The sequence below is a fragment of the Vanessa cardui genome, chromosome W (assembly GCF_905220365.1).
Source record: "Vanessa cardui chromosome W, ilVanCard2.1, whole genome shotgun sequence".
NCBI classification, from domain to species: domain Eukaryota; kingdom Metazoa; phylum Arthropoda; class Insecta; order Lepidoptera; family Nymphalidae; genus Vanessa; species Vanessa cardui.
In genome coordinates this window covers 12,354,709-12,369,453 of record NC_061153.1, presented here as the reverse complement: position 1 = coordinate 12,369,453, position 14,745 = coordinate 12,354,709, and the positions used below count along the sequence as shown (strand labels likewise).

The window sequence follows — 14,745 nt, the reverse complement described above, 5'->3', positions numbered from 1 at the left end:
AAATATAAAATTAATTAATTTATTTATTTGTAATCAACAGCGTACACAGATTATATTTGTACAGTTTTTTTTTAAATTACATGAAGACTATGGCCACAAAGATTACAATATAAAGTGTTTAATATAATATATTTAACAAAGTGGATAACAAAAAGAAAGTAGGTCTAAAGAAAGTTATTGACGTTTGGGACAAGAGAATATTCACAAGTGTATGGGTATTTGTATGTGTGTTTGTGCATGCGTGTGTGTGTTTCTGTATGTATATTTTTGTGTGTGTGTACGTGTGGGTGTGTGTGTGTGCGTGTCTATTTTTGGCGGTAAGATAGTGTTATTTGATTCCTCAATTGTTTTTTGGATAAGTGAAACAGGTCTAAATGAGAAAATAATTTGTTGTATGTTCTTGCTAGACGTACACTTATAGAGCTTTTTGCATAATTTGTGTTACATTTTGGTACAACTAGTAGGTGGGGGTTACGCGATCTAAATGAGGCATTTAGAGAGAATGCTGACACCAAACTGGGACAATCCATCGTACCAGTTAAAATTGCTTGTAGTAACAGCATATCCTTTTGGTTTCGTCTTTGCTCTAGCGAATTTAGTTTATAATAAATACAGGCTTCTTCATAAGTGTCAATTTTTTTAAAATCTTTGTACGCTAAGTATTTGAGAAATTTATATTGTATAGATTCGATTTTTATATAGAGGTGACCATATACTACTTGCATATTCCAAGATACTTCGAACGTATGCAGAGTAGAGTATTTTTATGCATTCAATATTATTAAATGATCGCGTTGCTCGCTTAATAAAACCAAGTTGTTTATACGCCCTATTTGTTACTGCGTCAATATGTTCAATCATTGAAACTTTAGTGTCAATTTTAATGCCTAGATCTGTAACGGTGGATTTTTTAGACGACGTAATCTGATGACGATGACGTAATCTATGGCCTGAAGGAATTACTTTCAGGCGGTTTATTAATTTTAAAACAAGAATAGACACCCGGATGGTGAGTGAAGTTACAAATAAAACACACTCATGATGGATACACTGACTAGGAATGTGAAAATAACAACATTTAATTGTAAAAATATTGTTCGTTCAGCTGGCTGCGTGCAGAAATTATGTGATGAATGTGATGTAATGGCTTTACAAGAAACTTGGCTACTTCCCCATGATGTGTCTTACTTAGGGAGCCTGCATACTGACTTTGCATATACGGGCAAGTCAGCCGTCGACACGTCTGCGGGGTGCTTAGTCGGTAGGCCGTACGGCGGAGTGGCGCTACTGTGGAGGAAGAGTGTATTTCAAACGGTTACAGTCGTACCTTGTAACAGTGATCGCTTAGTTGCTATCAAAATTGAATATCTGGATCGTTCGCTATTAGTTTTCTCCGTGTATATGCCTACGGACTCTGTGGATAATTTAAGTGAATTTAGTTGTTGTCTTAGTGAAATAATAGCTATATGTGAAAATGTTGGTACGGAATCTGTGTTCATAGTGGGCGATTTCAATGCACATCCCGGTGAACGCTTTGCACGTGAGCTATTATCTGTGTGTGCCGAGCAACATTGGTCATGTGTAGACATCGAGTTATTGCCACGGGATACGTATACTTTTAGTAGTACTGCAAACGGTGCTCTTCGCTGGTTAGACCATTGTGTGGTGAGTAGTGCGGCGAGACAATTAATTGTAAAAGCGTCAGTAATGTATGATGTGTATGCGTCTGATCACATTCCTGTAACTATAGAATGTAATTTAAACTTAATTACGCCCAGATTGAGGTCGATAACTTACGAATATAATAAAGTTATTTGGGGTGACAGAAATAGTAATAAAATTATTGAATATACGAACTATTGTCATTGTAAATTAGAAAGTTTGAACTTTCCTATAGAACTTAGTAAGTGTGAACTTAGTGCATGTTCTGATGCCTCCCATTGCGCACTGTTGAGCCAGATGTATGCCAATTTGATTAATATATTTACAGAAGGTGCTAAGATTACCTATGTCGGTTGTACGAAAACACTGAATAAAAGAAAGCACGTGCCAGGCTGGAATAAATATGTACGTGGCACTCATGAGGAGGCTCGACTATGGTATCAGATGTGGCTGTTATATAATAAACCTAAAAGCGGATATACATATGAGAACATGTGTAAATATCGAAATAATTTTAAGAACCAACTTAAATATTGTAAAGACAATGAACAACAAATAAAAATGGATATACTAGCTAAGAATCACTCAAATAAAGAGTTTAGATCATTTTGGAAGTCCACGAACAGCCTTAGTCCAAAGTTGAGCCGCCCTGTGAGCGTAGCGGGAGTCTCAGGTTCAATAAACATAGCCAATATATTTAAACGACATTTTAAAGTCGACTCACTCCTCGGGAAATCGGCTCAGTTGTTTGATGCAGGGGCTGTGTTAGGTGACAGTACCGTCAAATTCACCGAAAAGGAGATAGCGACAGTAATATCGAAAATGAAAAGAGGTAAGTCAACTGGCCATGATGGTCTTAGCATCGAGCACTTGAAATACGCAGGTATACATCTACCGCGGGTGTTGGCTATGTTTTTCAACCTTTGCTTGAGTCACTGCTATTTGCCAGATGACCTCATGTACACGATGGTTATACCAATAGTTAAAAACAAAACTGGGGATGTTTCGGACATTTCCAATTACAGGCCAATATCGCTGGCGACTATTGTAGCCAAGGTGCTGGACAGTCTGCTTGATAAACAACTTATGAAACATACTGAGATTCACGATAATCAATTTGGTTTTAAGCCGGGACTATCAACGGAGAGTGCAATATTATGTCTCAAACAGACTGTCCAGTATTATACGGATAGAAAGAACGCCTGTCTTTGCCTGTTTTCTGGATTTGTCCAAAGCCTTTGATTTGGTTAATTATAATGTCCTATGGCAAAAGCTGCATAGAGAAACCAGTTTACCGGCTGACTTAATACGAATTTTTGGCTATTGGTATAATCATCAACATAACAGTGTGAAGTGGGAGGAATCATTTTCCGATGTATACCGGTTGGAGTGCGGGGTGAGGCAGGGAGGCTTAAGTTCACCTCGGCTTTTTAACCTTTACATGAATCAGCTGATCGATGGGCTTAGTAAAAGTAGTGTTGGATGTCATATTGACGGAGTGTGCGTTAACAACATCAGCTACGCGGATGACATGGTGTTGCTGAGCCCATCGATCGGTGCCATTAGGCAGCTATTGAAAATGTGTGAACTCTATGCGGAAGCCCATGGACTCAAGTACAATGCCAAAAAAAGCGAAGTTTTGGTTTTTAAATCAGGTGCCAAAGGGTACTGCACTATACCTACGATATCCCTCTGTGGATCACCCCTACGTAGGGTGACCAGCTTTAAGTACTTGGGTCACTGGGTAACCCAGGATTTAAGAGACAATGCTGACATAGATAGGGAGGGAAGGTCGCTATCGGTTCGCTGTAATATGCTGGCTCGCAGGTTTGCTCGATGTACGGAGGCTGTCAAAGTGACTTTATTCAAGGCATATTGTCAGTCTTTTTACACATGTAGCCTGTGGGTCAGGTATGGCATGCGGGCATATAGCGACCTTCGTGTACAGTATAACAACGCGCTCAGGATGTTGTTGGGGCTGCCGTGGCGCTACAGTGCTTCCAACATGTTCGCGGAATGGCGCATTGATGGCTTTAAAGCCATAATGCGTAAGAGGTGCGCGTCGTTGCTTTCGCGTGTCCGCGGCAGCAACAATAATATTCTGAGTGTATTCGCTGATAGATGGGAGTGTCCAATGCTGCGTCATTGGATTAAAATCCATATTGAATATTAAAAATAAATAAATAAATGTAACTGTGATGTAATTCTCCACTAACACTAGTTTTAAGAACATTGTTACTAACACTATATGGGCGTAGCCTGAAATAAATGATTATTATTATTATTATTATAAAATCAAAATAAGTAATGTTGTCTTAAATTTTCGCGATTATTACACATTTAAATAAAACTAATTATAACGGATGAATCGCGTATATTAATTATTTTTAAACATCCCGACGTTTCGAGCACTTTGCAGTGTTCGTCTTTGCAGAGTCTGCCCGTGACCACGTTATAATTAGTTTTATTCAAAATAAGTAATTATCAAATATATTTTAGTAACGGATATTCAAATAAATTTTTTTTAAATGCGTGCAAAAATAGGGATAACTTATATATGGAATGGTTAAAGGACAAAGGAAATAAAATTTTAAAACTTAAATATAATCAATCAAGAAACTATGCTAATAAATTAATACAAAAAACTAAGGATAGTATTATAAAAACAAAAATTGCTAGAAGTAAGAAAAACCCTAAAAAGTTATGGACAATACTTAATGAAATAACAGGTAGATTAAAAATTTCTATAGATATTATCGTATTAAATGCTTTTAAAAATAACATCACTACAACTAAAGATATCGCTAATAATTTTGCTAATCAATTTCAAAACAATGTTAAAAATATAATACCCAATTGCAATAAGACTCTACTAGACAAACCGACGTATGTCCTACCCGTAAACACCTCGTTAAATTTCAAACAAGCAACGTGTCTGACGTTGCTTGTTGATTTTTGAATTTTTTTGAAATTGATTAGCAAAATTATTAGCGATATCTTTAGTTGTAGTAATATCTTTATATTAATAGAATCATTAAACTGTGACAAAGCCCCTGGTATAGATGGAATAAGGGCGTTGGACCTAAAGGATCTAGGCTCCAAAATATCACCAATTATAGCGAAACTAATAAACACATCTATACAAACTGGTAATTATCCAACTGAACTAAAAACTGGTGTAGTGAGACCTATACATAAAAGTGGAAATCACAAAACGTATGATAATTATAGACCTATAACAATTTTGTCCACCTTAGATAAAATTATTGAAAAATATATCTCTAATCAAATATATAAATTTTATACTGATAATAATGTAATTAATGTTACACAATATGGATTCCAACCCAAAAAAAGTACAACACAATTGTTATCTAACTTCACTAACACTGTAAACAAACACCTAAATGCGAAAAAACATGTATTGATTGTCTTCATCGATTATAGTAAAGCGTTTGATACATTAAGACACGACATCTTAATTGATAAACTCGATAATTGTGGCATACGAGGACCATTAAAGGAATGGTGTCAAAACTACCTAAATAATCGTTCTTATCTGGTTAAAGTCGATACTGAGTATAGCAACAAAGTTAATGTCACAGAAGGAACGGCGCAGGGTTCAGTTTTAGGACCCTTATACTATATCACGTATGTCAATGAAGTGGTTAACTTAATAAAACATTGCGAAATTTATCAATTTGCTGATGACACGTGTATTATAGCGGCGGAAACCGATTTAAATACGGCTATATTAAAATTACAAACTGATTTAACCTTAATAACCAAATGGTCTCATGACGTAGGTCTCGTACTTAATGCATCAAAAACTAAACTTATGTACATTAGTTCCAGTCGAAATAGAAGCACAATTATATCAAAATTAATTGTTCATAATCATTCATGTTTACATTCAAACACAAAATCGTGTACATGTGAGGAAGTTGAGATAGTTAATAACCATAAATATTTAGGTCTCATTATAGACGACCACTTTAATTGGGCAGAGCATATAGATAAAGTGTGTATAAAATTAAGATCAATTTTAGCAAAATTTTCTATTATAAAAAACAAAATTCCATATTTAACTCGCCTATTACTACTAAACGCCCTAGCTGAATCTATCATATCGTATGGACTTAGCAGTTACGGAAGAACATCAAAAACACAATTAAATAAAATATACCAACTCCAAATACGATTACTCAAATCCGTAGTGCCAGATAAAGTTAAAAATTTATGTAACGGTAATTATCATAACCTGTTCTCTCATTGTAAAATCATACCAATACATGACAAAGTTAAATACACACTCCTATTAGAAAACTTTTTTAATCTGGATTTACAAAAAAGGATTAAGCATGCATTAGTAACCCGCAGTGTGTCGAACGAACGACTTGTCGTACCCCGTACTAACAATCTATACGGTAGGCGAACCCTGGAATATCTTGTTCCAACATTATTGAACAATCTTACTAATGATTTTAAACATGAATAAGTACAAAAAACATAAAGGAGAAACTTAAAGATTTTTTTTTAAATATTAATAATAATACTTAATATACCTAATTAAATAAAAGAAAATAATATCTCATAAAGGGAAACGGATCATCTTGTATTTGCACTATTTACAAGTTATTTCTTTCAAATGCATTATCGCATAAATAAAAATTTTAACAAAAAGAAAAACCGACTTCAATCAAAACACTATTTTAAAACAAATGAATATGCACGAAAAAGTAATAAAAATAATTGCGTATTCAACATATTTTTTAGAGTCTTCCTAAGTTAAATGAAATGAAAAATATTAGACTACTTAAAAGTCGATTTACGATTATATAATGTAGTTATAGTTATTGGTATATTTGGAGCCCGTGTCAGCCACGGTGCCCTTGCCCCAACAATCAAAAGAAAGAAGCGATACGAGCCCCTTGATTGATCCAGTATATTATTGTGTAAAAGGTAATTTGTAAAAAATATATTTGTTAAAGTACTCTCGTATTGTTTTTTGATAGATATTCGTAGGGTTATGTAGGGTTTTATTGGCTGACACCGACTCCAAATATAACAATAACTATAACTACATTATATAATCGTAAATCGACTTTTAAGTAGTCTAATATTTTTCATTTCATTTAACTTAGGAAGACTCTAAAAAATATGTTGAATACGCAATTATTTTTATTACTTTTTCGTGCATATTCATTTGTTTTAAAATAGTGTTTTGATTGAAGTCGGTTTTTCTTTTTGTTAAAATTTTTATTTATTTTTTGATTTTAAGTGAAACTGATGTTGACTAACTAATTTTTTTTAATATGGATAGATTAAGCGTTCCGTTTATATGAGTTAGAAACTACTTCGAGGACAATTTCAAAGGAAACTTGCGAATAAAAAAAAAATAGACTTTCGAAAATGCGGATTTAATACGTCACGCGGCGTAAACTACAAGGATCCTTCGAAAGAGCTGTAATCGAACTCAGCAAAAAAACTTTGAAAAAGACCAACTATATTTCGTACATCATATGACATCACATCACATACACAAAATTTGATTAAAGATAGTAAGAAATTCTGCCCCATATCGCACCCTAACTGCGAGCCGTATAGGAGTTCCATCACTTCATAGTATAAAACAAAGTCGCTTTCTCTGTCCCTATATCTTTAAATCTACGCAACGGATTTTGATGCGGTTTTTTTTAAAAGATAGTATGATTCAAGGGGAAGGTTTGTGTATATAATACATGAACAATATAGTAAAGAAACAATGATAATTTTAGAAGTTTGCGATGTGATGTCGTAAATAAACAAATTCTGTAGTATATTTAGTATCAGTATTGCACCCGTGCGAAGCCGGGGTGGGCAGCTAGTTGATTATAATATTCGACTATGATAATTACATAAACGTTACGGAAGGTGACTCAAATATCCAAATAACCTATAAATAAAAGATTCGACTGAGTATCGCTAACGTGCTCCTCAGAATTGTTCCGTTCCCTTCCATTCCGTTACTTTGTCATGGATCCTGTGCTCAGAACCTTACCAAACTTTCACCAAATTACCCTTGAAGTATATATTTTATAATAAAAAAAGAATTATCAAAATTGGTTAACGTGATTTTCAGTTATTCACCTATTTGTCGCGCATATACATAATGCAAATTTAAGACTTATGTCGTTTTCATATGGATACAATCATCGAAAAAAAATAAAAAAAAAATGGGACCCCACGGGAAGCACTACCTTTCAAACAAAAAAAAATTATCAAAATCGGTCCACCCAGTGAAAAGTTATGAGGTAACAAACATAAAAAAAAAAAAAAAAAAAAAAAAAAAAAAATACAGACGAATTGATAACCTCCTCCTTTTGGAAGTCGGTTGAAAACCGTGATCATCGTGAGTATTGTTGAGTCATCCACTCAACATGGAGCGAGTGAGAGGCACGCGTACTACAGAAAGGGACGCAGCGGTCATTGCCCGAGTGGCAGGGGGGGCACCGCGGCGGCCAACGCCCGTCTAGTAGTCAGCTGAAACATCGCTCGACGCGCACACGCATCACGTTCCCATCTTTTTTCACTTGTACTACGTTGATCGCGAAATACAACATTTTATACAGTCCACTTTCTTTTATTCTTCTCCACCGAGCTATCGACTCCAACATTGGTCCATCGAGCCTCAAAATTGGATAGCTGCAGTCGGTCAAGATCGTCAAGAAGTCGAACTTTGAACTTTGAACGGTCACCGTTAGGGCGCGGTCATCGGGTTCAAGACATCGTCATCGAAGTCTCGCTTCAGTTTTCTGCTGTCTTGCCTGCTTTTAGACGTCGTGGAAGACTACACGGATTTATATCAACCGTCTTGGAGGATTTCACGTCGTTGGGCGCAGTAAGAATTAGGATCATTTGGACAACGAGAACAAAGACCATCAGAAAAGAAGCAATTTTACGACATTGGTTTGCCATCGTGTACAGAAGATTGACATAGTTCTACACGCCGCAGTCATCAGTGGATTGCAAAGAAAACCCGTGAGATTGTTCCATATATTTCCTTTTATTTTCTCATAATCATCCATTTTCATTCCCATAATCATTTTCATATCTTCAATCCATTTACATTACATTCCATATCATTATTGTCACATTTTATATTTTTTCTTTGTTTTTCATTTTATTTATATTCATTTTTCTTCATCTTACTTTTTTTTGCATTTTCATCTCTTCATCCATCCCATAAAAAAGCTTATTTAATTGTTTTCATTAGAATACGCAATCATTTTTTTGTTTATTTTAAGTTGTGTTTGCATTAGATAAACTTCATAACATTACTAAGCACTTTCGATTGACACGCTTTGCACCTGAAAAAATTTAATAGCAATATCTTAATTGCACATTTCATTGCTAAGCTTCGCAGGATAGTGACTTTGCTTAATAGGCTAGATAAGCTTTGCTTATTTTTATTTTTGCTCAAATTTTCAAAAAAAAAAATCTCTGATTTTAAAGGCTTAATTAAGAAGCGTGCATCAATAAAAGTTAAGCTTACTCAGTTTGCATCTTATATCAATCTTTCAAAATCTTGTGAAAAGTTAAGTGAATTGCAAGTCATTGAAATTGAATATCGACTTAACATTTTCGAAGGCTTATACGAAAAATACGACGCGCTACAGAATGACTTGGAAACGTTGGCGGACGTTCCTGATGAACAATATACGGAGCGTGAAGAATTTGAGACTCAGTTCTACAACTTGGTGGCCTCTGCGTGCCAGCTGATAAGCAGTTCTCGACAATTTCTCAAGGCGGATGCCAATTCCGAGGTGGGTTCTTGTGCTAATAACACACACACACACAAAGCTCAGTACGTTTACCTAAGATTGATTTGCCAAAATTTTATTGGTTGGAATTTAGAGATACTTTTATTTCAATAATTCACAATAATAATAACATTGATAAAATAAATAAGTTACATTATCTTCGAGCTTCATTAAAGGGTAGTGCATTATTAGTTATAGACAATTTAGACTTTAAATCAGATAACTACGACGCTGCCTGGCGGTTACTCTGTGAGAGGTTTGACAATAAAAGATTACTTGTCAACAACCATGTGCAAGCACTCTTTAATGTGGACGCAATCAGCAGAGAGTCCAGTAAGTGTTTACGTCACATTATCGACACAACAAATAAAAATCTGAGAGCCCTTTCAACACTCGATCAACCTGTTCAGTACTGGGACACACTTGTAATACATATTATGGTATCCAAGTTAGACCAAGTAACGAGTCGTGAGTGGGAAGAGCACAGAAATACCTTGTCTGAGCCTCCTACACTTTCACTATTTATTTCATTTTTAAGTAATAGAGCTGACTTGCTAGAGACTCTAGAGGAGTCAAATTCATTAAAATTGAAAAGCGAATGTAAGAATAACATTAATAATAGATCTAAAAGTTTCGTAGTATCAACTGAAAATAAAATAAAAAATATATCATGTCCTCTATGTCATCAAAATCATTTTATTTTTGCATGTGAAAAATTTAAAAACTTATCTGTACAATCACGCATTAAAAAAGCTCACGAAGTCAAAGTATGTCTTAATTGTCTTCGTCCAGGTCATAATGCCTCGAAGTGCAAATTAGGCCATTGCAAATATTGTCGTGAAAAACATAACACTTTACTTCATATAGAGAATAGTGCAAATTCCCACGACACACCAAACATTTCTCTTTCTGTAAATAACTCGTCTAATTCGTCTGTTGTTCTCCTTTCCACAGCGCTCGTGAAGGTGGTGGACGCCAAGGGCAACCTCCATACTGCGAGAGTCTTATTGGATAATGGAAGCACGGTTAATTTCATTTCCGATAACTTAATTCGTAAGCTTCATATTTCTACTTATTATAATCCTTCTAGGGTTATTGGTATAAATCAACAAACATCTGATAGTTCGCAAACTTGTTCAATCTCCATTCAATCTTTCAAGGGAGATTTCACAATTAAAATTAATTGCCTAGTTCTCTCAAAAATTTCATCTTCAATTCCTAACACGTATATCGACGTAAGTAGTATACCTATACCTACGAACATTCGTCTTGCCGATCCTAACTACCATGTTCCGTCGTCAATAGACATACTTGTTGGCGCGGAAGTCTTTTGGAGCATAATAGGCGCGAATCGTATTGCATTAGGTAAACATTTGCCCACTTTGCTAGAGTCAAAATTTGGTTGGCTCATTTCGGGTTCAGTCGCTCATTATAATTCGTCTTCTGAGTTATGTATGCTTGTTGATCATATGCAACCCGACTTAAGCCGTTTTTGGGAGTTGGATTCTGTATCTATGAAACATAATTTAACCTCTGAAGAACGATCATGCGAACAATTATTTAAAGATACTACTTATCGTAATCCAGATGGACGTTTCGTCGTAAGTATACCCTTTAAAGAGTCGCCTGATGTACTCGGGGATTCAAAAGCCATGGCCAAACGTCGATTTTTATCACTCGAGCGTCGTCTGGAGCGAGATAGTCATCTTAAAAATCTCTACATAAACTTCATGAGAGAATACATCGACTTAGGGCACATGAGCGAGAATATAGAGCAGGTAAGCGGCTCTACATCTGAGCCTTCATATTATTTACCTCATCACGGTGTCTTAAAAGAGTTGCGCTCTACCACAAAATTAAGAGTCGTGTTTGATGCCTCCGCGAAGACAACTACAGGTAAATCATTAAACGACATTCAAATGATTGGCCCTACTTTACAAGATGATTTGCTAACAATCCTCCTTCGTTTCCATCAGCATAAAATTGTAGTCAGCGCGGACATCGAGAAGATGTATCGTCAAACACTTGTAAGTAGTAGCCAGCGTTCCTTACAACAAGTATTTTGGAGAGAGAGCCCTATGCATCCTTTGAAAACATACACTTTAAACACTGTGACGTATGGCACTGCATCAGCGCCTTTCTTAGCCACTAGATGCTTAATTCAACTCGCTGAAGAAAGTAGAGATCAAGCAATTAAATTTACCATAGCTCATGACTTCTATGTTGATGACTACTTATCTGGTGCTTCGTCTGTTACAGCTACCGTAAATCAATGTCGCCAAATCATCGCTGTTCTTCAGACAGCTGGATATAATTTACGGAAATGACAGTCTAACTCACACGAAGTACTAGAGTCTCTATGCAGTAATCATGGTATATCAGATATCGTAGATCTTAGCAACAATGAGATGTCTAAGACATTAGGTCTTAACTGGCAGTGTTCTCGTGACACATTTTCATTTTTTATTAATTTAAATTCCACTGATAACGTCACAAAACGTCAAATATTATCAGTCATCGCACAAATTTTTGACCCCATCGGTCTTGTGGTTCCCTGCATAGTTGAAGCAAAAATACTTATGCAACAACTTTGGCTTGCTAAATGTTCATGGGACGAGCCCGTTCCAGCTAGCATTCAAAGTATTTGGTGCGACTTTCAAAAAAGTTTACCCCTTTTAAATGCCATACAAATACCAAGATGGGTGGTTTGTGACTCGCCAAAAACTATACAACTCCATGTGTTTTCAGATGCCTCTGAAAAGGCTTATGGTGCATGTGTATATGTTCGCAGCGAGTCATTGGATGGCAGAGTTCACGTGCATCTTCTTACTGCTAAGAGTAAGGTGGCTCCCATCAAGCCAACCACGATGCCTCGGCTGGAACTTTGCGCTGCATTATTAGGGTCACGCTTATATACAAAGGTATGTCAATCATTGACTCTACATATCGACGAGTCCATATTTTGGTGTGACTCTACAATCGTCTTGGGTTGGCTATCTACATCGCCAACTCAACTTAAAGCCTTTGTTCGTCATCGCGTTTGTGAAATTCAAGACTCTGTCGGGACATGTTCATGGCGTTACGTTCCGTCTCTTGAGAACCCCGCAGACCTCGCTTCGCGCGGACTTAGAGCTGACAAGTTGTCATCATCTTCTTTATGGTGGTCAGGTCCACAGTTTTTACAAAAAAGTCCATCTTCTTGGCCTAACTTCCCTCATCAATTATCAAATAATATATCTGAAATTGTAGTTTCTCATCATGTTGACATTAAACAAGAAAACATGTTTTTAAATTTTTATTCTAATTATTCAGATTTTAATAAATTACAGAGAGTCGTTTCATATATCTTGCGTTTTATAAATAAATGTAAAAAACAGTCATCTGAATGCGGTTCATTAAAGTCATTTGAATTAAATTTATCTTTAAATCAAATATTAAAACATAGTCAACGGGAGTCATTTCCCGAAGAATACAAATTGTTAATTTCAGGTAAACCGTTACCTGCAAAAAATAAATTGTTATCCCTATCGCCGTTCTTAGACATGGATACAAAATTAATTCGCATAGGAGGCAGACTTAAAAATTCATTTTACGATTATAACGTTAAGCACCCCATTCTTTTATCAAGCTCTCACCACATTTATAAATTATTATTTAACATGTACCATATCAAACTAATGCATGCCGGACCTCAATTGCTACTTGCCACTATTCGTCATCACTATTGGCCTATTGGGGGACGAAACTTAGCAAAAAGGGTTACACATCATTGCGTTAGGTGTTGTAGGATTAAGGCTAATACAATTCGACCGATTATGGGTAACCTACCAGAGCAGCGCCTTCACCTAGAGTTTCCCTTTTTAGATACAGGGGTGGATTACGCCGGTCCTATCATGATAGCTGATCGTAAAGGTAGGGGTTGTAGACTCATTAAAAGTTTTATTTGTGTGTTTGTGTGCTTAGCAACACGAGCAATCCACCTTGAGCTTGTTTCTGACCTCACGAAAGAAGCTTTCTTAGCCGCGATGAGCCGTTTTATTGCTCGGAGAGGAAAGCCGCGTAACGTCTTCTCTGATAACGGTACTACTTTTGTAGGTGCCTTCAACGAGCTGGCTAGCCTTCTTTCTCAAGATTTGCAACTGAGTTCCATTGATACAGGTATAAACTTTTCTTTTATTCCTGCATATACTCCTCACTTCGGAGGACTTTGGGAGTCTGCAGTCAAGTCCACCAAACATCACCTTAGGCGCATCTTAGGCTTGACCAATTTAACTTTCGAGGAGATGACTACGTGCTTAATTCAGGTCGAAGCCATCCTAAATTCAAGACCCTTAACTCCACTCTCCAATGATCCCTCAGACCTTACCCCTTTGACTCCTTCACACTTTCTCATTGGGCGATCTTTAATCATGCTGCCACATTCACAAGTCCACAGCTCCAACGTCTCCAACTTGCAACGGTGTCGTCGTATAGAATACCTCAAGCAACACTTTTGGAATCGATTTTCTAACGAATACGTCGTATGGCTTCAGGAACGAACCAAATGGTGCCGGTCTTCAGGCGAGTTAAAGGAAGGAGATCTTGTTGTCATCAAGGACAAGACATCACCTCCATTGATGTGGCCATTGGGCCGTATCATAAAGGTCCTCCCAGGAAAGGATGGTATCGGAAGGGTTGCCGACATCCGCACACGTAGAGGCGTCTTACGCCGTGCTTTTAATACCATCTGCCCTCTTCCAGTCACTGCTGTTGAAGACACTTCAACCGGGGGAGTATGTTGAGTCATCCACTCAACATGGAGCGAGTGAGAGGCACGCGTACTACAGAAAGGGACGCAGCGGTCATTGCCCGAGTGGCAGGGGGGGCACCGCGGCGGCCAACGCCCGTCTAGTAGTCAGCTGAAACATCGCTCGACGCGCACACGCATCACGTTCCCATCTTTTTTCACTTGTACTACGTTGATCGCGAAATACAACATTTTATACAGTCCACTTTCTTTTATTCTTCTCCACCGAGCTATCGACTCCAACAGTATCTATTGTATTATTAACATAATTTAAAAATCTTTTAACGTATACCCTCACATATGAATTATAATTAAACAAACATCAGTTACTCAAAATCTTATGTAGTTATAGTGTTATAGGTAGTACATTTATGTACTAAAAGTTCCGAGTGCTCTCCATGAATGCCGGTGTACGGATAAACCCGACAGGGATTTTGTAACACCGTAAAAGAAATTTGTAGTGTGTTATATAAATAAATAAATAAATAAAAATAA

General features: G+C 36.6%; 1 protein-coding gene across 14 annotated transcripts; it reads left to right on the top strand.

Annotated features, from left to right (window-relative positions):
* Window positions 1-8,068: 8,068 nt before the first annotated feature.
* LOC124542708 lies at window positions 8,069-14,453 on the top strand. Of its 14 annotated transcripts, none has more exons than XR_006967359.1 (4): window positions 8,069-9,467; window positions 10,419-10,489; window positions 12,213-12,385; window positions 14,205-14,453. XR_006967359.1 is itself a non-coding variant. In XM_047120630.1 (4 exons), the coding sequence occupies exons 2-4, from the start codon at window positions 10,479-10,481 to the stop codon at window positions 14,364-14,366; spliced, it is 303 nt and encodes a 100-aa protein (XP_046976586.1). In that variant the 5' UTR covers window positions 8,069-9,467; window positions 10,419-10,478; the 3' UTR covers window positions 14,367-14,453. The 14 variants fall into 14 exon arrangements, 10 of the variants coding, with proteins under 10 accessions (XP_046976586.1, XP_046976583.1, XP_046976577.1 ...); XR_006967360.1 differs by having other exon boundaries at window positions 10,419-10,517; window positions 12,256-12,385; XR_006967358.1 differs by having other exon boundaries at window positions 10,419-10,517.
* The last annotated feature ends 292 nt before the right edge of the window (window positions 14,454-14,745 follow it).